The sequence below is a fragment of the Peromyscus californicus genome, unplaced genomic scaffold, assembly GCF_007827085.1.
Source record: "Peromyscus californicus insignis strain IS unplaced genomic scaffold, ASM782708v3 Scaffold_5__1_contigs__length_169319896, whole genome shotgun sequence".
NCBI classification, from domain to species: domain Eukaryota; kingdom Metazoa; phylum Chordata; class Mammalia; order Rodentia; family Cricetidae; genus Peromyscus; species Peromyscus californicus.
The window spans coordinates 104,610,648-104,632,520 of NW_026294573.1; the positions used below are offsets into that span (position 1 = coordinate 104,610,648).

The 21,873-nt window shown below is 48.1% G+C and overlaps 2 protein-coding genes across 6 annotated transcripts; both read left to right on the top strand.

Annotated features, from left to right (window-relative positions):
* On the top strand, positions 1-3,268 carry Stoml2 (stomatin like 2). Of its 2 annotated transcripts, none has more exons than XM_052717157.1 (10): positions 1-132; positions 348-485; positions 974-1,073; positions 1,211-1,269; positions 1,353-1,454; positions 1,602-1,736; positions 1,865-2,009; positions 2,143-2,222; positions 2,435-2,563; positions 2,997-3,268. In XM_052717157.1, exons 1-10 carry the CDS (start codon positions 88-90, stop codon positions 3,123-3,125), a joined length of 1,062 nt encoding a protein of 353 aa, XP_052573117.1. In that variant the 5' UTR covers positions 1-87; the 3' UTR covers positions 3,126-3,268. The 2 variants fall into 2 exon arrangements, with proteins under 2 accessions (XP_052573117.1, XP_052573118.1); XM_052717158.1 differs by lacking the exon at positions 1-132 and adding an exon at positions 140-250.
* Positions 3,269-8,442: 5,174 nt separating this feature from the next.
* Pigo (phosphatidylinositol glycan anchor biosynthesis class O) lies at positions 8,443-17,788 on the top strand. Of its 4 annotated transcripts, none has more exons than XM_052717311.1 (11): positions 8,443-9,284; positions 9,970-10,481; positions 11,364-11,507; positions 11,672-11,795; positions 12,374-12,533; positions 13,026-13,205; positions 13,439-14,966; positions 15,473-15,679; positions 15,895-16,112; positions 16,623-16,693; positions 16,846-17,788. In XM_052717311.1, exons 2-11 carry the CDS (start codon positions 9,971-9,973, stop codon positions 16,973-16,975), a joined length of 3,273 nt encoding a protein of 1,090 aa, XP_052573271.1. In that variant the 5' UTR covers positions 8,443-9,284; position 9,970; the 3' UTR covers positions 16,976-17,788. The 4 variants fall into 4 exon arrangements, with proteins under 4 accessions (XP_052573271.1, XP_052573270.1, XP_052573268.1 ...); XM_052717310.1 differs by lacking the exon at positions 8,443-9,284 and adding an exon at positions 9,291-9,878; XM_052717308.1 differs by lacking the exon at positions 8,443-9,284 and having other exon boundaries at positions 9,291-10,481.
* The last annotated feature ends 4,085 nt before the right edge of the window (positions 17,789-21,873 follow it).

Sequence of the window (21,873 nt, forward strand, 5' to 3'; positions counted from 1 at the left end):
CAGGAGGAAGGGCTCGGGTTTAGGCTTCAGGAGCGGCCGCTCTGCTCCACCTCTCGTTGGTTCCGGAGGTCACTGAGGCTGTGGGAAATGCTGGCGCGCGCGGCGCGGGGCACTGGAGCCCTTTTGCTGAGGGTGAGAACGAAGCAACCTTCTTCGGAGGCCCGGGACAGAGATCACCTGGGTCTTCAGCTGGGAAGGAGCGGGATCCCAACTTTGGGGAAGCACTGGGGTCAGAGGTCATGGTCCCCACGTGAGTCCTTCTCCGGGGATCGTGATTTAGGGAGATGCCTTCCGAATAGAGATGGGGTTCCGTGCCGCGTCCTCAGTCGACTCTCCTCTTCCTTCAGGGCTCTGTGCAGGCTTCTGGCCGAGCTCCGCGCCGCGCCTCCTCTGGACTGCCCCGGAACACCGTGTTACTGTTTGTGCCTCAGCAGGAGGCCTGGGTAGTGGAGCGAATGGGCCGATTCCACCGGATCCTGGAACCTGTGAGAACCTCTTTTGTCCACCTCCCGCCAGCCAAGTGATCGGATCTCTTACTCATGTGGGAGTGGGGCTTCCCTGGGGCCTGTCTGCACTTTTGCCCCTTGACTACTGGGACCATCCCTAGCGGGGACCCGTTCTGGCAGAGCCCAGTCTCCTGACCATCCCATGCGTGTTTCGCTGCTTTCCTTATTACCCTAGTATTCCACAGGCTGCATTCTTAGAACCACCCATCCTCTCTGCTCCACCTGTCTGCCTAAAGATGGCTATTCTTGCTGGCTCCCATTCTGTGGACATTCAGAGGCCTAGTCTTTCATTCTCGTGCTCTTAGGTTTCCCTATCAGTGACACCTCAGCCCTTGAGGACATGTCTTGGTAGGAGCTATCACTTTCCTGGGTATATCCCATACATGACTTCCTGCCCGCTCCAGACTTAGCTAGAATTCAAGCTTATTACTCCCACTTTTCTCAGAATCCATGACTTCTTTTCCCAGGGCTTGAATGTCCTCATCCCTGTGTTAGACCGAATCCGATATGTGCAGAGTCTCAAGGAAATTGTCATCAATGTGCCTGAGCAGTCGGCTGTGACCCTTGGTGAGAGACACAGGTGACAGGGATGCGCTCAGCGCATTAGGATGTGGTTGCTATAGATCCAGAGCTTACGGAAAAAAGAGCTTGTTAGGACGTAGAGGCCTGACCACCTTCCTTTTCTCTTTCTTTTGCTTCTACAGACAATGTAACTCTGCAAATAGATGGAGTCCTTTACCTGCGTATTATGGATCCTTACAAGGTATCTGCCCCTGGCTTTATCCAGCCTTCCGAATAGCCCCTCATTAAAATCTTCACTTCTTACCCTGTACCTGCCTCTTTCAGGCAAGTTATGGTGTGGAAGACCCTGAGTATGCTGTCACCCAGTTAGCACAGACGACTATGAGATCAGAGCTTGGCAAACTCTCTCTGGACAAAGTTTTTCGAGTAAGCAGATCTGGGCCTTAGGGCTTGGGGGCACATTCCTTGCCCTGTCGAATCTTTTCTGGAGATCAAGATTAACCCCGGGACCTTCTCAGTTTAGGCTCTTGGTAGATACATTGACTTGTGCTGCTCACATTTATCTTTCTCTAGGAGCGGGAGTCCCTGAATGCCAACATTGTGGATGCCATCAACCAGGCTGCTGACTACTGGGGTATCCGCTGCCTGCGTTATGAGATCAAAGATATCCATGTGCCACCCCGAGTGAAGGAGTCGATGCAGATGCAGGTGGGGAACTGGATTTGGGTACTCGAATCCCAATGGGACTAGAACCCCCTATTGCGGTAGATACAGTTGTAAGTCCTGGTTAGAGTTTCCCCTGGCTGCTTCTTGATGGGGGTCGTTGGGGCTTCCAGGTAGAGGCAGAGCGGCGGAAACGGGCCACAGTTCTAGAGTCTGAAGGGACACGAGAGTCAGCTATCAATGTGGCAGAGGGGAAGAAACAGGCCCAGATTCTGGCCTCCGAAGCAGAAAAGGCTGAACAGATAAATCAGGCAGCAGGTGAGCAGTGAGTGGCATAGAGGCTGAGGGAGGAACACAGCATGGGTCTTTAAAGGTAAGTGCCGGAGCAGGAGCTTTGGGGCACTCGGATTTCATGGGTCAAATGGTCTTTTTTTTTTTTTTTCCCTTCCAGGAGAAGCCAGTGCCGTTCTGGCCAAGGCCAAGGCTAAAGCTGAAGCGATTCGAATCCTGGCTTCGGCTTTGACTCAACATGTGAGAGGCTGGTGGGTGGGAGTGAGGGATAGGAACGGACGATGGAAGGGCTGCGCTCATCTACCCCTGTGGGGAGTTCCCGACATTGTGGGCTCCATTAAGCCAGTTGACATGAGCTTTGTATTGTGATTTATAGACCCCTTTTCCAGGAACGTGACCTTTCTCTTCTCTTCCCAAACCTGTGGCCTTTGATTTTATCCCCGTGCCCATAGAATGGAGATGCGGCAGCTTCCCTGACAGTGGCTGAGCAATATGTCAACGCGTTCTCCAAGCTTGCCAAGGATTCCAACACAGTCCTCCTGCCCTCCAACCCGAGCGACGTCACGAGTATGGTGGCTCAGGTTAGAGGTCTCTGAGGACAAGCGTACAATAACCGTGTCGGGCTTAGCTAAGGGTGAAGAGTTTCCACTCGCTCCTGTGGATACCTGTGTCAGTGTCCTGGGTCACCCTGTTGTGATGGTCTGTAGGGGTCTCGTCATGGAGTGCAAAGCTTAGAATACCTGAAGGAACAAGAACAACCAAGGGGCTGGGTATGATGGTGCATGCCTGCAGTATCAGCACTCAGGAGGAGATGCAGGAAGTTCCCAAGTTAGAGGCCTGTCTAGGCTCCATAATGCAACTTTGTCTCAGAAAGAAAGAGGGGAAGATCAGGATGAAGAAGACAAGGGAAAATGAAAGAAACAGAAGAGTTGAGTAGTCCCTTTGAGTAGTTTGGGACAGAGCTTCTGCAGTGTCCTTATGGTGCTCTCTCTCTCTCTCTCTCTCCCCCTGCAGGCCATGGGTGTATATGGGGCTCTCACCAAAGCCCCAGTGCCAGGAGCCCAGAACTCCAGCGAAAACAGCAGAGAGGTCCAGGGTACAGATCCAAGTCTTGAAGAACTGGGTAGAGTCAAGCTCAGTTAAGGAGATGGCTTGGCCAGGGAGTCTGGGGGCAGGGAACAGTACTCTCAGATTCTGGCTCCAGCCTCCCTGCCAAAATTTTAGTTTTTATTTTTTTATTTGAACTTAATAATCATGTAATAAACTTATCAGTGGCAAATTGGAAACTGTCCTCTTTGATTGGGGAATGAAGTTAGAAAAATCACTGTTTTCTTTGGATGTCCACTCCCACCTTTCAGTCCAGGTAGGCCTGGAGAACTGATTCTCCATGACAAGAATGAACTTCATGTGACATGAAATCATCCTGTCTTCAAGGGAAACCCATACTAAAGAGGTATAAAGCATGTGTCTACTGAACTGGCAGCTGGAGAGCATTGTTTGCCCGCTGCGCGCGTGTATATACACACACACACACACACACACACACACACACACACACACACACACACACACACACTAAGTGGTGCAGGTGTTTGGGGAAACACGGGAAAAGAGGACTACCTTTGCAGAATGGTACTTTGGAGATCTAGAAGGGCTGAGGGTGTATCTCGTTCATTTAATATCTACTGTGTATCAAGTAGAATGTTAGGATACCAACCTGGGTTTACAAGTGAAGGGATGGCCATGGTGATACATAGCTAAAATCCCAGCACTTGGTAGGCTGAAGCAGCAAGACTGTGAGTTCAAGGCCAGCTTGAAGTACTTAGTGAGACCCTGTCTCAAAGCAGCAGCAACCAAATTGAACCCCGGTGGCGTCTGCTTTCACGGACTACAAAGTCAGGTAGGGAACACAAGGAAGCAGACAGTGATAGGAAGTCATAACGGGGCTGATAAGGAGGCTCAGTGGGTACCCCCTCATGCTGTGCAAGCCAAACGACCTGAGTTAGATCCTGGAACCATGTAAAGGGTGGAAGGACAGAACCATTTCACAGAGTTCTTCTCTAACTTCCACGTGCACACCATGGTGCGCACACACGCACACACGCGCACACACACACACACACACACACACACACACAGTAACGTTTGTTTGTTTTTTGTTTTTTCGAGACAAGGTTTCTCTGTGTAGTGCCTGTCCTGGAACTCACTCTGTAGCCCAGGCTGGCCTCGAACTCAGAGATCCGCCTGCCTCTGCCTCCCGAGTGCTGGGATTAAAGGCGTGCGCCACCACCGCCCGGCACAATAACATTATTTTTAAGTCATAGTGCTCTGGTGAAAGACCTAACATAAGTTAGCTTGAGTTCCAGGAAACTTTGATGAAAATTATACCAGAGCTTGGATATGAAGGGAGGAAAAGAGATTCGTTTGGTGATCTGGAAATGAAGGTGTCAGGAGTTTGTAAATGCTGAGAGGCAGGGCATATCTGGCTTATAAACACAAGAGCAAAGGAACTGCTGTGGCTGGGATAGTTAACAGAAGCAAGGAAATAGCAACTCGATGTATTTAAGGGGAAAGGAAGAACTTCGTAAATTTGTAAGACTCGTGTAGATAGGCGCCCCGTATTTACTAAGGAACCAAAAGCAAGTTGAGTGCTTTTCTTACTGAGATCCAACTCACATACTATACAAATTACCTATTTTATTGTTTCTGGAGATAGGCTCTCTGTAGCCCAGGCTGGTCTTGTACTTGTGGTATACCTGCTTTCACCTTCCAAGTGCTAATATAGGTATGTGCCGCCATCCTCAGCCAACTTACCCATTTTATGTGGGCTATGTTTCCAGTTAGTTAGCTACTTAGTGATTTTGAGAAAGTGTTTTATGTATCCCAGGCTGGCCCCAACTAGCTAGGATGACCTTGAACGTCTGTTCCTCCTGCTTCTGTCTCTTAGGGCTAATACTGCAGATCCATGCAGCTATGCCAGGTTCTGTGGAGTGCTGGAGATCTAACCCAGGGCTTTACACAGGCTAGGCAAGCGCTCTGTCAACTGGGCTGCACCTCCATCACCCAACTTTCTCATTTTATTTGTTTGTTTTTGAGACAGGGTTTCTCTGTGTAGCCCTGGCTGTCCCAGGAACTTGCTCTGTAGACCAGGCTGGCCTCAAACTCACAGAGATCCGCCTGCCTCTGCCTCCCGAGTGCTGGGCTTAAAGGCATGCACCACCACTGCCCGGCTTAACTTTCTCATTTTAAATGTAAAATTTAAATAATAAATCCCACCTTTAATCCCATCTCTCCGGAGGCAAGGACAGGTGGATCTCTGTGAGTTCGAGACCAGCCTGCTCTACAGAGTGAGATCCAGGACAGGCTCCAAAGCTACACAGAGAAACCCTGTCTCGAAAAACCAATAATAATAATAATTCCAGTAAATTTTAACATATTTACAGACTATGTGTAAGCACAAATTTAGAACATTTTTTCCCTCCCTACGCACACTATTGCATGCAAACACCACGTTTTGTTTATCCATTCACTAATAGAAATTTTGAGTTTTTATCTTTTGGTAATTCCAGATGTTACTTTGGATGTTTACAAATAGGTTTTGTTTGGATTTTTGGTTTTTGGAGACAGTTTCTCTGTGTAGCCCTGGCTGTCCTGGAACTCGCTCTGTAGACTAGCCTGGCCTCAAACTCAGAAAGCCACCTGCCTCAGCCTCCCTAGTGCTGGGATTAAGGGTGTTCCCCACCACCACCTGGCACATATAGATTTTTATTTAGATGTATTTTTTTAAAATGTATTTATTTATATACAATGCTCTGCCTGCATGTATGTCTGCAGGCCAGAAGAAGGCATCAGATCTCATTACAGATGATTGCGAGCCACCATGTAGGTGCTAGGAAATTAAACTCAGGACCTCTGGAAGAACAGCCTGTGCTCTTAACTGTTGAGCCATCTCTCCAGCCTCTTTAGATGTATTTTTAAAGACATGTTTTAATTTATCTTGGTGTGTTAGTTTCTCTTTTTGTTACTGTGATAAAATGCTCTGGCAAAAACATCTAAAGGAGAAAGTTTATTTAGCAGACAGTTTCAAGTTATAGTCTATCCTGGTAGGGAAGTCACAGCAGTAAGAACTGGAGAGATGACTTAGTGGTTAAGAGCACTGGCTGCTCTTCCAAAGGACCTGGGTTCAATTCCCAGCACCCACACGGCAGCTCACAACTGTCTGTAACTCCAGTTCCAGGGGATCTGACACCCTCACACCAATGCACATAAAATTAAATTAAAGAGAGAGAGAGAGAGAGAGAGAGAGAGAGAGAGAGAGAGAGTAAAGAGCATGTACTGCTCTTGGAGAAGACCAGAGTTCATTTCCCAGCATCTACATCAGGGAAACTGCAACCTTATATAACTCCAGCTCCATCAGAATCCAACACTCCAACCTCTATAATGCACCTGCACTCACATGCACATACTCACACACAAACACACATAACTAAAAATAAACTTTTAGAAAAACTTGAAACAGCTGGCCACATTACATCTGTAATCAGAAGAGAACAGTGAATGCTTACTCTCACTCAGCTCACTCAATTACTTCAATGAATGCTTACTCTCACTCAGCTCACTCTTTTATTCCGTTCAGGTCTCCTGCCTAAGGAATGGTGCCATCCACAATGGACATGTCTTACCACCTCAGCTAACATAACCAAGATAACCCCTACAGTAGGCATGTCCAGAAGCCCATCTCCCAGGTGATTTTAGAGTCTGTCAAGTTGAAAGTTAACATTATGCACCACACCTGGGTATCTATGTAGGTGTAGCTGGAGTTTTCCTGTGTCTACCCGGCTCCTGCAGTCACTCAGATCCAAGTAAACACACAGAGACTTATATTATTTATAAACTGTATGGCCGTGGCAGGTTTCTTGCTATCTAGTTCTTATATCTTAAATTAACCCATGTCTATTAACCTATAAGTTGCCACATGGCTTGTGGTTTACTGGTACTTTACATCTTACTTCTCATGGCGGCTGCTGGCAGCGTCTCCTGACTCAGGCTTCCACTTCCCAGAATCCTTCTCTCTGCTTAACCCGCCTATTCTATACTTCCTGCTTGGCTACTGGCCAATCAGAGCAACACATTCACAGCATACAGAAAGACATCCCCAGCATGTAGGCGTGGAATTTCTGGGCAATAGAGCAGCTAAACCTTTTGAGAAGCTGCTTTCCAAAAATTGCTGTGTCATCTTACAGTCCCCACCTGTGTGGAAGTTCCAGCTACTGCACATCCTTGCTAATACTTGTTTTTTTGTTTTTTGTTTGTTTTTTTGGTTTTTCGAGGCAGGGTTTCTCTGTGTAGCTTTGCGCCTCTCCTGGAACTCACTTGGTAGCCCAGGCTGGCCTCGAACTCACAGAGATCCGCCTGCCTCTGCCTCCCAAGTGCTGGGATTAAAGGCGTGCGCCACCACCGCCCGGCTCCTTGCTAATACTTGTAATATCTTTCTTCCTCCTTGTTGTGGGTCTCTGTGTTGGCACCGGCTGGCCTCGAGCTTGTGGCAATCCTTAGTCCTGGGATTGTAAGCGTGAGCTACCATTCCAGCTGTTGTTTTCTTTGGTGTGCTAGGGATTGAGCCCAGAGATGCCAGTCAAGGACTGTACTGCTGAGCTACACCCACAGTCCACACTAATACATTTAAAGTGCTAATTCAGGGCTGGAGAGATGGCTCAGAGGTTAAGAGCACTGCTTGTTCTTCCAGAGGTTCTGAGTTAAATTCCCAGCAACCACATGGTGGCTCACAACCATCTGTAATGAGATCTGGTGTCCTCTTCTGGCCTTGCAGGGATACACGCAAACAGAATACTGTATAAATAATAAATAAATCTTTAAAACAAAACAAAAAACAAAAATAAATTGCTAATTCTAGCACCTCCCAGATAGCTAATGATGTTGAGAATCTTCCATGTGTTTATTGGCTATGTGTATCCTTTTTAGAGAAATGTCTAGAGGCCCATTGTTCATCTTTAAATTGCATTACTTAATTTTTATTAAATTTTCTTATGTGATGAGTGTTTTTGTTCACATGTATGTATAGTACCATACATGTGCCTGGAGCCTTTGAAAATCAGAAGAGGGCTTTGGGTCTTTGGAACTGGAGTTGTGTATGGTTTTGAGCCTTCATGTGGGTGCTGGAAATTGAACCCAGGTCCTCTGCAAAAACAAGTGATCTTAACCACTGAGCCCATCTTTCCAGCCCCTATTAATGTATATTTAAGATTCAGTTAACAGTTTTGAGAGCAATGATGAATGCTATCAACTGGAATCAGCTAAACACAGAGGAGAAAAAGTTTTTTCCTTTTCCATGTCTCATGTGTGTGTATCTGTGTGTGTGTGTGTGTGTGTGTGTGTGTGTGTGTGTGTGTGTGATGCCAAGAATAATCCTCCATCTTTTTTCCACCTTACTCATTGAAGTAGGATCTGGTAATCAAACTCAGAGCTTGACGATATGAATAGTCTAGCTAGCCACAATCTGGCAATACCCTGTTGGGACTGGATTACTGGGCCACATGCTCACCCAGCCTTTAAGTGGGTTTCTGGGAATTCAAACTAGTCTTTATGATTATGTGGCAAGCACTTTAATTACTGAGCCATCTCCTCAGCTCAGTGTTATTTTACGGATGACCATGCCCAGTGATGAACTGCTGACAGAGCAAAGGCCCTAGTCAAATTTGACTCCAGAAGCCATGCTTTAGTTCTAATAAAAAACGGACAGTGAAGGCCAGGTGTGGTGGCCCACGCCTTTAGTCCCAGCACTCAGGAGACAGAGGCAGGTGGATCTCTGTAAGTTTGAGGCCGGATTGGTCTACATAGCAAGTTCCAGGACAGCTAGAGCTACATAATAGACCTCATGTAAAAAAAAAAAAATGGACAGTGAATCTGGAAAGATGGCTTAGTGGTGAAGAGCAATTGCAGCACTAAATACATTTGCTACACAAATACACTCAGGTACACAAAACACACAAACACATAAATGCATATTTAAAAAAAAACAGACAGTGATCCCTGAACTTTTTTTCTTTCATGTGTATGTACACACCCGGTTGTCCTCCCAACTCTTAGATTAGTGCCTTGCCTCCATTTATGAGTTGCTGAATCTCCCAGCAAACTTGCCAGCCCTACGTTCCTTGTCGAACTTCCACCCTGGTGCCGGCAGGTGGCGACGAATCTCCTGGTAGGGCGCTCTGTCAGACGTGCACACACCTCTGTGGTGTCAGGCTGCAGGCACCGCCGCCGCACTTCCGGGCGCGGATCCAGGTGAGCCAAGGTCTCCCGAGAGCCCTCTATTACCGTCACCCCTAGCACAGGTGCCTCAGCTTGCTGCCGGGGTGCCCAGCACCGGAGGGAGCATGCCCGCGTGTTGGTCGGGTTCCCACCGGAGGAGACAGAGCCGCCGGGACTCCTGGATCCCACCTTAGCTCAACGGGATCTATACGGGGTTCCTGGGGACGCCGTTCCTCTGGTTTTCTGTTGATCCTGGTCGCCCGGAAGCGGAGCGTGACTCCTCCCCCTCGTCTCCTCGGTCCCCGCCAGGCGGCGCCGTTTACTCTCTCCGATTTTCCGTGTGGCTCTTAACCTATTGTCACCCTAGGAATGTTGAGATAGTCATTGAACTGACAGAGAACCAACTACCTACCATTTGGAATAGTCATCCTTCGAGACTGTGGTTTGACAGCAAGCTTGTATATGCACAGGTTGCTGTGCTCACGTCCAGAGCCTGAATCAGTAGGTGTAGCGTAGGCTCCAGGTTGAGATCCAGAGTTTCAGCATCTCTCCCTCAGATGGTATAATTTGTAGAAACAGCTGGAATGAGTTGGCTATGAGTTGTTTACGTCCTGAAGTTTTATAGCAGTAAGTGGTTGTTATTGGGCATTGTTTTGAGGCCCAAAATGTCCAATCTTTTTTTTTGCACCACAGCGAAAATTTTCCTCTTCTCTACCAGGATGCAGAAGGTCCCCGTGCTCCTCTTCTTAGCCTGGGTCTGCTTTCTTTTCTACGCCGGCATTGCACTCTTCACCAGTGGCTTCCTTCTCACCCGTTTGGAGCTCACCAATCAAAGCAGCTGCCAAGAGCCCCCAGGCCCTGGTTCCCTGCCATGGGGGAGCCAAGGAAAACCTGGGGCCTGCTGGATGCCTTCTCGGTTCTCCAGGCTTGTGTTGGTGCTGATAGATGCTCTGAGATTTGACTTTGCCCAGCCCCAGCGCTCACATGTACCTGGGGAACCTCTTGTCTCCGTGCCTTTTCTGGGAAAATTAGGCTCTTTGCAGAGGATCCTAGAGATTCAACCCCACCATGCCCGGCTATACCGATCTCAGGTGGATCCCCCCACGACCACCATGCAGCGTCTCAAGGCTCTCACCACTGGCTCACTGCCTACCTTTATTGATGCTGGCAGTAACTTTGCCAGCCATGCTATAGTGGAAGATAATCTCATTAAGCAGCTCACCAGTGCAGGTCAGTATGGACTCCTTTGGAAGCCCGGTGTACCTGGGCTTTCAGAAGTTACGGGGCCAGGACTTAGGGTACCCAGCTCTGTGTTTGACTATGGTGTAGGGAAACTGGGGAGTAGAAATAGATGGGACCTTGCTTGTGGAAAGCTCAAGAGATTTTTGTCCTTGATGAAGCTTCTAATGTGCACAAAATGTTTAACTCTTGGGAGCTCCAATTAAGGAAGAAATGAAGGCAGGTGTCTTGGCTTGCAAGTGTGGAGAAAAGAGTTGAAGTTTCTGGGTTGTGTTCACTGACTGCTTATGAAAAAGTAGGCCAAGGGCAGAGCATGGTGCACGCCTTTAATTCCAGCACTCAGGAGGCAGAGGCAGGTGGATCTCTGAGTCCCAGATTAGCCTGGTCTATATAGTGAGACCTGTCTCAAAACAAACAAACATACATGCCAGCAGATACCCTAGGGACCAAGGAGTTGCGGGTCATTTTGTAGAAATGGAAGTGACAGGTCTAGAGGGGATGTGGTTATCAGAGAAAGCTTGATGGGAAATTTTAGGTGATGCTGAATGAATTCCTATACTTGGGGATGTGTGGTTGAGATTCCTATTGGATATGTGTGTACACACACACACGCAGAGTGTAAATGTGCGAGTGCACATGCCGTGGCACACGTGTGGAAGTAAGAGGGCAACTTTAGAAGTTGATTTGCTCCTTTTCCACTGGGTGGGTTCTGAGTATTGAACTCAAGTTGTCAGACTCGGTGGCAAGCGCTTTGCCCATAGAGATGTCTCGCCTGCTCTTTGTTGGTTTTTTTTAGAGACTTCTGTCATAATATCCCCTGCTCTGGTTCTCACATGAACAAGATTTGCTCTGATTCCCCTCTTGTCTCTACAGGTCGGCGTATAGTTTTCATGGGCGATGATACCTGGAAAGACCTTTTCCCTGGAGCTTTTTCCCAAGCTTTCTTCTTCTCGTCCTTCAATGTCAGAGACCTCCACACAGTGGACAATGGCATCCTGGAACATCTCTACCCTACCAGTGAGCGTGGGGAAAGAGCACCCTGGGAGTCGGGGAGGGTGTGTACAGATTGTGGGTGTGGCAGAGCCTGTGGTTGGATCCCTGGGCATAGAGGAATGTCGAGGTCTGGCTTGGGGTGAGGAATAGGCTCTGCTGCCCTGTGCTCAGTGTTCTCCCCTCCACAGTGGACAGTGGTGCGTGGGACGTGCTGATTGCCCACTTCCTGGGTGTGGATCATTGTGGTCACAAGCATGGGCCTCACCACCCTGAAATGGCCAAGAAACTTAGCCAGATGGACCAGGTGATCCAGTGAGTGTGGGATACTGGCTGGGGGAATGGGTTTATGTTTGAGAATCTCAGGACATAGGATTCTATGAGAAAAAAACAAAAACAAAAAAACAACCCTTATTTGGAGCCTCTTTTCTGCTTGAAATCTACGTACGTACGTACATATGTATATGTATATATGTATGTATTATGTATGTACATATGTATATATGTATGTATGTATGTATTTTGAAAGTGTTTCATTATGTAGCTATGTAGCTCTGGCTGACCTGGAACTTGCAATATAAACCAGACTAGGCTGGACTCAAACTCACAGAGATCCACCTGCGTCTGGCTGCTTCCAAGTCCTGGGATTAAAGGCATGCACTTCCATGCCCTGGCTCTGAATTATTTTATACGGGCCTTTTCCCCAAAACCTAGGGGCACCATCCATTTTGAATAACTTGATGTGTCGCTCTGGGCTGCAGGGTTATGACTGAAGAGGTATCTTTTTGACAGAGGTTTGGGCCCTGTTAATGGAAGTCTGTGGTGGGGGTGAATGGGCCCCTGAGAAGAATCTTTCTCTCTCTCTACCCTCTGACAAATTTGTTGACCCTCAGGGGACTCATGGAACGTCTGGAGAATGACACACTGCTAGTGGTAGCTGGTGACCATGGGATGACCGTGAATGGGGACCATGGAGGGGACAGTGAACTGGAGGTCTCTGCTGCACTGTTCCTGTATAGCCGCACAGCCCTCTTCCCTAGTGCCCCACCAGAGGTGAGGCCTGGCTTGTACCTCTCCCGGTCTCCCTACATTGTGATCCCTTTATTTTAGGCTACCCAAAACGTGATCTGGCTCCACTCTCACTTAGTGTGTGTGTGTGTGTGTGTGTGTGTGTGCGCGCACGACGGATGTATGTGGTATATGTGCACTGTGTGTGCTGGTATGCACACTCATGTGTGCAAGGAGGCCAGAGGACATTGGGAGTTCTGCTCTATGACTCTCCACCTTATCCTACTGAAAGAGGGTCTCTCACTGAACTTGGGACTATCCTGGTGGCCAGAAATCCTGTCTCAGCCCACCATGGCACTAGGTTACAGGCATGTGGTCATGCCCGGCTTTCTACATGGATTCTGTGATCCAAACTCAGGTCCTTATGTTTATGCAGCAAATGCTCTCACCCACTGAACCATCTCTCCGGACACTCTCTCCCCCATTCTTACCTAGGCCTGGTGAATACACGGGTAACTGTTCTTCCCGTCCTTCTAGGAGCCAGAGGTTATTCCTCAAGTCAGCCTTGTGCCCACACTGGCACTGCTGCTAGGTCTGCCCATCCCATTTGGGAACATCGGGGAAGTGATGGCTGAGCTATTCTCAGGTGGCAGTGACTCCCATCCTCAGGCCTCTGCTCTAGCCCAGGTCTCAGCTCTCCATATCAATGCCCAGCAGGTAGGTAAAAGGACTAGACCTGTGTGTGATTAAGCACAAGGACCACCCCATTGGACAATCTTCACTTCCCCGCCATAGCATGGCCACGCCCTCCTTCCATTATCCTCCCTTCTCCCATCCTGGACAGAATTTGAGCCCTAGTTTCCAGGTACCTCTTTGTATAACATCTGTCCTTACCTCTGCCCCAGTTTCTCCCTCTGACCTGTTTCTGTTTGTCTGACCTTTCCGGCCAGGTGTCGCGATTTCTTCATACTTACTCAGCTGCTACTCAGGATCTGCAAGTTAAAGAGCTTCATCAGCTGCAGAAGCTCTTCTCCAAGGCCTCTGCTAGCTACCAGCAGCTCCTGCAGCAGCCCCCAGAGGATGAGGCATCACTGAAGACTTTGATTGCTGAGTTGCAGCAGTTCCTGCGGGGAGCTCGGGCCCTGTGCATCGAGTCTTGGGCCCGTTTCTCTCTGGTCCGAATGGCAGGGGGTGCTGCTCTCTTGGCTGCTGCCTGCTTTCTCTGCCTGCTTGCATCCCAGTTGGCAGCATCCCCCGGCTTTCTCTTCCGCCCGCTACTGCTAATACCTGTAGCCTGGGGCCTAACTTGGGCCATACTGTATGCTGGACTCTTGGTAACTACAGGGTCAAAGGTGGATTCGGTGGTTCTAGGAGCTGTAGCTGCAGCAGGTTCTCTCCTCCCTTTTCTGTGGAAAGTTTGGGTTAGCTGGGGGTCCAACAGGCCCCTGGTACCCCTGCTTCCTGTCCCTACACCTGTCCTGTTACTCCTGCTCCTCCGCTTGGCCACCTTCTTCTCGGATAGTTTTGTTGTTGCTGAGGCCAGGGCCGCTCCCTTCCTTTTGGGCTCTCTCACCCTATTCCTGGTTGCCCATCTTCACTGGGAGGGTCAGCTACTACCACCTAAACTGCTTACATTCTCCCGCCTTGGCTCTTCTGCCCCAACAGGCCCCCCACGGCACAGTGGCACCTATGCCCTGAGGCTTGGGATTGGGTTGCTTTTATGTACAAGGCTAGCGGGGCTTTTTCACCGCTGCCCTGAAGAGACGCCTGCTTGCCACTCCTCTCCCTGGCTGAGTCCTTTGGCATCTATGGTGGGCGGTCGAGCCAAGAATTTGTGGTACGGAGCTTGTGTGGGGGCGCTGGTGGCTCTGTTGGTGGTTGTGCGCCTGTGGCTCCGCCGCTATGGTAATCTCAAGAGTCCCGAGCCTCCTGTGCTCTTTGTGCGCTGGGGGTTGCCTCTCATGGCACTAGGCACGGCCGCCTTCTGGGCATTGGCATCGGGGGCAGATGAAGCGCCACCACGTCTCCGGGCCCTGGTTGCCGGGGCGTCAGCTGTGCTGCCTCGGGCTGTGGTGGGGCTGGCTGCCTCGGGGCTCATGCTTCTGTTGTGGAGACCCGTGACAGTGCTGGTGAAGGCTGGGGCTGGTGCCTCAAGGACCAGGACTATCCTCACTCCCTTCTCAGGTCCCCCTACCTCTCAGGCTGACCTAGATTATGTGGTCCCACAAATCTACCGCCACATGCAGGAAGAGTTCCAGGGCCGGCTAGAGAGGACCAGAGCCCAGGGTCCTGTGACGGTGGCTGCATATCAGTTGGGAAGTGTCTACTCAGCTGCTATGGTCACAGCCCTCATCCTCTTGGCCTTCCCGCTTCTACTGTTGCACGTAGAGCGAGTCAGCCTTGTGTTCCTGCTCCTGTTCCTACAGAGCTTCCTTCTCCTGCATCTGCTTGCTGCTGGGACCTCGGTCACCACCACTGGTAAACACGGACCTTAGCCCTGATGCATCTTGTCTTGAGGCCGGTGTTTCTCACTTTGACATACAGTCTCTTGTCCCTGCCGTTGGGAAAGTCTTCCTGATGTCCTCCCTTATCTGCCATCACCATATTAGTCCCCTCCCCCCCTCCGCCCCAGCCCTTGGAGATGAGAGATAGGGACTTCAGGCTTCGCTTCTTAGAGAAACACTGTCTCCCCGTGAGCACATTCCCTGATTTTTCAGTTACAGAAGTGCTACAGTATGAAGATATTATGGCATAGTGAGCTCTTTGTGAGAAAGAAAGAAAGAAAAATTGAACACTGTGGTCTCGTGTTGTAACTTGTAGCACCGAGGCAATTAGAAAAGCAGTATTGACTGTAAAGAAGGTTGGGGTCGCATACGACTGTGTGCAAAAATTTGCTCAAGTACTAGGAGCAGATGGTCCCAGAAGAGAAGGCTGTAGGTTGGGGAACGAGATGCCATTGTAAAGAAGTATATCTTTTCTTCTAGGTCCCTTTACTGTGCTGTGGCAGGCAGTCTCAGCGTGGGCCCTTTTGGCCACCCAGACCTTCTACTCCACTGGCCACCAGCCTGTCTTTTCAGCCATCCATTGGCATGCAGCCTTCGTGGGATTCCCAGAAGGTCATGGCTCTTCTACTTGGGTGCCTGCTTTGCTAGTGGGAGCTAACACCTTTGCCTCCCACATCCTCTTTGCAGGTACCTCTTGGCTTTACCTCCTAACTTCTGTTGATGCAGCTTTGTGAAAAGAAAGGAAAACTTTGGATCTGGAAGGGAAGATGCAGTTTTGTTGGCTCTTAACAATCCCTTGGCCCTAAGCTCTTTGCGGCCTGAGCCAACTAGGGTGGTTGGGGACCAGGTTGGACTGTTCCCAGGGTCCTCCCTTGATGACAGCCCTGTCCTTCCGGAGGCAGTAGGTTGCCCACTGCTCCTGCTCTGGCCCTTCCTGTGTGAGAGTCAAGGGCCGAGGAAGAGGCAGCAGTTTCCAGGGAGTGAAGCTGAGGCCAGAGTCAGGCCTGAGGAGGAGAAAGAGGAGCCACTGATGGAGATGCGCCTCCGAGATGCTCCGCATCACTTCAATGCAGCCCTGTTGCAGCTGGGCCTCAAGTACCTCTTTGTCCTTGGAGTTCAGGTGGGTGCAGGGAGACATGGTAGAGCTGATGACCTTTCCCTCCTTTTTTTAATTACACTTATTTTATTACACTTTTTTTTAGTTTCAGATACCTTGGGAAATATCCTTGATGGAGGTTCATATAAGTGAAGTGATTGCACAAATTCAGATCTCCAGTGGCAGATTTGAGACCTGGGCTGGGTTTTCTTATTCCAATCCTGGATCCTTTCTTCTCTGCTGTGTAGATCTGGGCCCTACATTTCAGACACACTGGAAATGCTGTGGTTATGGCCAGGATTCTTTTCCATCAGAGGCAGAGATGGGTTGCTGATGTCTCCCTCTGATGGAAGGCAAAGCGTGAATGTCAGCATTACAGATGGATAGTGACTTCCCCAAGTTCACATGAGTCAGTGGTTGAACCAGGACAAGAACTGGGTTTCTTAACTCCCAGCCCAGGGTGTCTTCCAGTGGTATGTACTGCTTTCCTCCTCTTGCTTCCTCCAAAGTAACTGCCCGCCTCTCTTCCCTTAGATTCTAGCCTGTGCCTTGGCCGCGTCCATCCTCCGAAGGCATCTCATGGTCTGGAAGGTGTTTGCCCCCAAGTAAGTGGGTTTGCTTGAGAAGAGGTGATGTGGAGGGAGAGACTTTGAGGAAACTATGGCTATCCTAGATCAGGTCGACAAGGTTTGGCCTCTTTAGGGAAAGGCCTTAGACTTTTCACCTGTGTCCTGAAATACTCTGTCTTTCTTCACAGGTTCATTTTTGAAGCCGTAGGTTTCATTGTGAGCAGTGTGGGACTTCTCCTGGGCATAGCTTTGGTGATGCGAGTGGATGGTGCCGTGAGTTCCTGGTTCCGAAGACTAGTTTTGGCTCAGCAGAGGTAGCCCAGGCTCTGCATGTTGGCACCTGGCCATGGAGAGAGCTGGAGAATCATCTGGCCTGACCTATACTAGTGCTGGATATTCTGCAAGAGACTCAGACACACCTCTTACCACTGTGTCACCGGAGGCTGCTTACAGGACTTCATCGTTTTATAATTCAGAATCACCGTGGAGCCTGAGCCCAACTCCTTATTTGGATGCATCTGATGGGCTACAGGGGCGGTCACCAAAGTGGAATAAAATAGCAATGTAAATGTGTGTATCTAAGATGTGGAGGAGCTGGCCAAGTCAGTCTCTCTTCTCACCAAGCACGATTAGATATGTGATCTTAGGCGGGGCTTGCTGGACCTGAGAGCTCCTTGGCAAGAAGCTGTCTGGGTTCTCTGACTTCTTCCCGAATGTCATGGTTATCCCCTTGGTCCTGCCTTCCTCCTTGGGTGTTTGGTTTGGGTCATTCTGTGCTGTAACTGATAGCAGAGAAGACAAGCGCAGAATCAGGAAGCACAGACTTCTGTGCTTGCAGCCTTAAACAGCACTGTTCCTTCCTCTGGTACCCTTTCCCCTTCACAACTGTAGAAGCCTCTCTCTAGTTTTTCAGCCCGTGCTACCTTTATCTCATCTACTTGCCTACTGATTATTTCCAAGTTAGAGCCAAAATGGAATGAATGTAATGCTTCTTTTTTCTTTTTTAAAAACAATCTCACTATGTAGCTCTAGCCGGCTTGTAACTCAATATGTAGACTAGGCTGGCCTCGAACTCACAGAGACTCACCTGCCTCTGCCTGCCAGTGTTGAGAATAAAGGTATGTGTCACCACGCCTGGCTAATGATTTTCTTTTATGTCCATCCTGTGCCTCTGCTTATTCCACCACTCATATGTCAAGTTTAAAGTGTGAGATTGTCCTGAAAATGTCCATTTGTGGACTTGAGAAGAGGCTCTGGAGAGAAGGACTGGGACTGCATTTGAGTGTTCCCATCAGGAGGAGATGGACTGTTGTGTGGCAGATGGACAGATGTTAAAACTGGGACAGCTAGGTATAGTGGCTGCCATGGTTTGAAAAAAAAAATGGCCCCTAAAGGGAGTGGCACTGTTAGGAGGTGTGGCCTTGTTGGAGGAAGTCTTTTGAGGTCTCTTTTGCTCAAGCTTCCCTCAATGTGACAGTCAGTTGGCTTCCTATTGTCTGCAAGATATAGCACTCTCAGCTCCAGCATCATGATCACCTGCATGCCGCCATGCTCCCCATCATGATGATAATGGACTGAACCTCTGAAACTGTGAGCCACCCCATTAAATGTTTTCTTTATAAGAGTTGCCATGGGCTGGGCAGTGGTGGCGCACGCCTTTAATCCCAGCACTCGGGAGGCAGAGGCAGGTGAACCTCTGTGAGTTTGAGGCCAGCCTGTGCTACCAAGTGAGTTCCAGGAAAGGAGCAAAACTACGCAGAGAAACCCTGTCTCAAAAAACCAAAAAAAAAAAAAAAAAAAAAAAAAAAGAGTTGCCATGGGCTGGAGAGATGGCTCAGAGGTTAGAAGCACTGACTGTTCTTCCAGAGGTCCTAAGTTCAAATCCCAGCAACCACATGGTGGCTCACAACCATCTGTAATGAGATCTTGTGCCCTCTTCTGGTCTGCAGGGATACATGCAGGCAGAACACTGTATATGTAATAAATTAAAAAAAAAAAAAAAAGTAAATACTAGATATAAAGCAAAGAACAATCAGACTGAATCCCACAGAACCAGGGAGGCTACATAGCAGGGGGGACCCTAGGATGACTGTGGTTTATAATAAGTTTTGGTTTTACTCAATCACTGGACAAGCCTCAGTGAAACATTTCACTATTAGGATAAGAATTTGTACTGTATCAAGCTAATAATAGAAAAAAATAAAAATGAAAAAAAAAAAAAAAGAAGAGTTGCTGTGACTGGCAGTGGTGGTGCACACCTTTAATCCCAGCACTTGGGAGGCAGAGGCAGGAGGATCTCTGTGAGTTTGAGGCCAGCCTGGTCTACAGTGTGAGTTCCAGAACAACCACAGCTACACAGAGAAACCCTGTCTCAAAAAAACAAAACAAAAAGTTTGAATTAAAAAGAAAAAATCAACAATAGGACATCCAGGGCCTTAGTGAGTAGGAGAAAAGTTAAATAATAGTTATGAGATAAAAGCATTCACAGAAAAGAAAAGAAAAAAAAGGAAAAATAAAAAAGCCTTCACTACTGTGGTAGACAGCCAAAAAATGTTCAAATTGTTAATGGCCATCAAACCCTAGTTTAGATCAGATGAAAAAAGTATATATTACTTGAGGCAAATAAATTGATCTTTGGTTACACTGACAGAAACAGGCTTGATAATGCAAAGGGGAAGTCCCTAACTAGCTTGTAAGGTGGATTAGAAATAAGAAACCGAAACTTGGCTTGGAAAATGTGTGACTCCAGCATTTGGGAGACAGTAACAGGAAGATCTCAAAAAGTTTGAGACCACTTACTATACGTGGTGAGTTCAGACCAGCCAAGTTGAATCACAATTTTAAGAAAAAATCTGTTAGGAGTATAAAATTCAGTGGTTTTTTTTAATATATTCACAGAGTTGAGTAATTTCCCTACAATTTGTCCAACTCAGAAGAAAATTGTACCTTGCACTTTCTCCAGCTTCTCGAGGGTCCTGCCTAGCTAAAGCTGGCTTTGAACTCTGGATCCTCCTGTCTCTGTCTCTTCCTCCTAGGTGCTGGAACTGCAGCCATGTGCCACCACACCCCCCTTCGCTAACCCGCTTTCCGTCTATATCTGCCTGCTGTGGGCATTTCGACATTGCCTAGGAATGAACTCCTCCAACACTTGATCCTTTGTGACCAAAGTCTCTCAGCATAGTGTTTATTCATTCTTTTTAAAAGCTGAGATAAAGCCAGGTGTGGTGACACACACCTTTAATCCTAGCACCCAGGAGACAGGCAAGAGTGTCTCTCTGAGTTCCAGGCTAGCCTGGGGCTACAAGGTGAGTTTCAGGCCAACCAAGGCTATCTGGTGAGACCCTGTCACCAAACAAACAAATTAAGACAGTAAAAATAACTTTTAAAAAAATAATAATAAAGTCTCATTATATAACCCATGATGGCCTGGAACTCCTGATTCCCCTACTTCACCACCCTGAGTGCTAGCATTATAGGCATGTATTATCATGACTACAAAACTCACCATTTGGAAGTATGTATTTTTTTAAGGTGTGTGTGGGGGTGGGGGTGGTGGAGAGGTGGTTTAACAGGTAAAGACTGAGTTTGATCCCTGGTACTGACAAGTTGTCCTCTGACCTCCACACATGAACAGTCCCCGTGACCGAATCAATAAGTAGAACAAAACCTCCAGGAAAATTAAAATGTCAAGAAAATAAAATTTCAGGCTGGAGAGATGGCTCAGTGGTTAAGAGTACTGACTGTACTTCTTCCAAAGGTCCTAAGTTCACTTCCCAAGGACCACATGGCAGTTCACAACCATTTCTATAATGGGATCTAATGCCCTCTTCTGGCAGGTAGACAGTACATAAGACACATAAATACATTAAATAAATAAGTCTAAAAAAAAAGTATATAATCCCAGCACACAGGAGGCAGAAGCAGGATAGCTGCCACACGTTAAAGGCCGCTGGGTTGTCAGAGCAAGTTGTAGGCCACCCAGGGCTACAGAGTGAGATGACTCTCAAAAGACCAAAAACAGTGTAGCGTTCAATGGTCATAAGTATATAATCAGCAACGATGACAACTATCAATTCCAGAACAGTTCATCCCCTCAAACAAACTCTGTGCCCAATAAGCACTCTCCTCCTAACCATGGCAGTCTAGCCAAACAGCCAAATTCTGGATCAGAAACTATCCAGATGAGTGGTTCTTAACCTCCATAATGCTGTAACCATTTAATATAGTTCCTCATGTTGTGGTGAAACCCCCCCCCATAAAATTATTTCTTTGCTACTTCATAACTGTAGTTTTGCTACTGTTATGAATCGTAATGTAAATAAATATCTGTTTTCTGATGGTGCTCCCTGTGAATGAGTCATCCCACCTGTCGAGATCCACAGGTTGAGAAACCACTGGCCTAAAGGAATAAGGCAGAGTGTTGAGGGATATTTGATCACACTGTGAACCCAAAGATTGCATTTATTAAATAAAATCAACCTTGGGCCAAGAGGCGAAGCCAGCGACTAGTTGACAGGAAGTAGCCATAGAGACTGAGAGGGAGCCCAGAAAATGGGTAGAGAAATGCACAGGAAGTAGTGAGGTGGGACTTTGAGTCTGGCAGCTTCTTTGAATTTGGTAATCCCAGCCCTTGAGAGACTGAGGCAGGAGGACTACCACTAGTTGGTGGTTGCAAAGCCAGCACCAGGCCAGCTAGGATTACATAGTGAGATTCTCTCAAAAATAACATTGGGCTGGACAGAAGGCTCCGGGTTAAGAGTACATTGTGCTCTTGCAGGCTTGTGTTCGAGTTCATTCCCAGTACACATGGCAGGCGGCTCAGGCCTTAAACTCAGGTACAAGGCATTGGACACCTCTGGCCACCTCACCTACCTACCCACACAGACACACATTAAAAAACAAAAACAAATCTTCAAAAATAACAATAACGAAGCAAAACCAAAACTTGTTAAACCCATGAAGGTGTTTTCTTGTTTTCTAAGCTTTATATTTGGAGCTTTTGTATTTCTTCTGTGAATCGTTTTGAATTGATGTTCACATACACTGAGCCAAGTACTTTTCTTTCTTTCTGCGTAGGGATGTCCGATTCCCCTGGCTTTTTGCTCAAAAAGAAAGGATGGGAAGATTACTAAGGGCTTCAGTCCCCTGTCCCTAGCTTTTAGGAGACATTTTCCTTTTGCAGGGGGATGGGGGAGTGAGTGGAGGCGGGGGTGGGA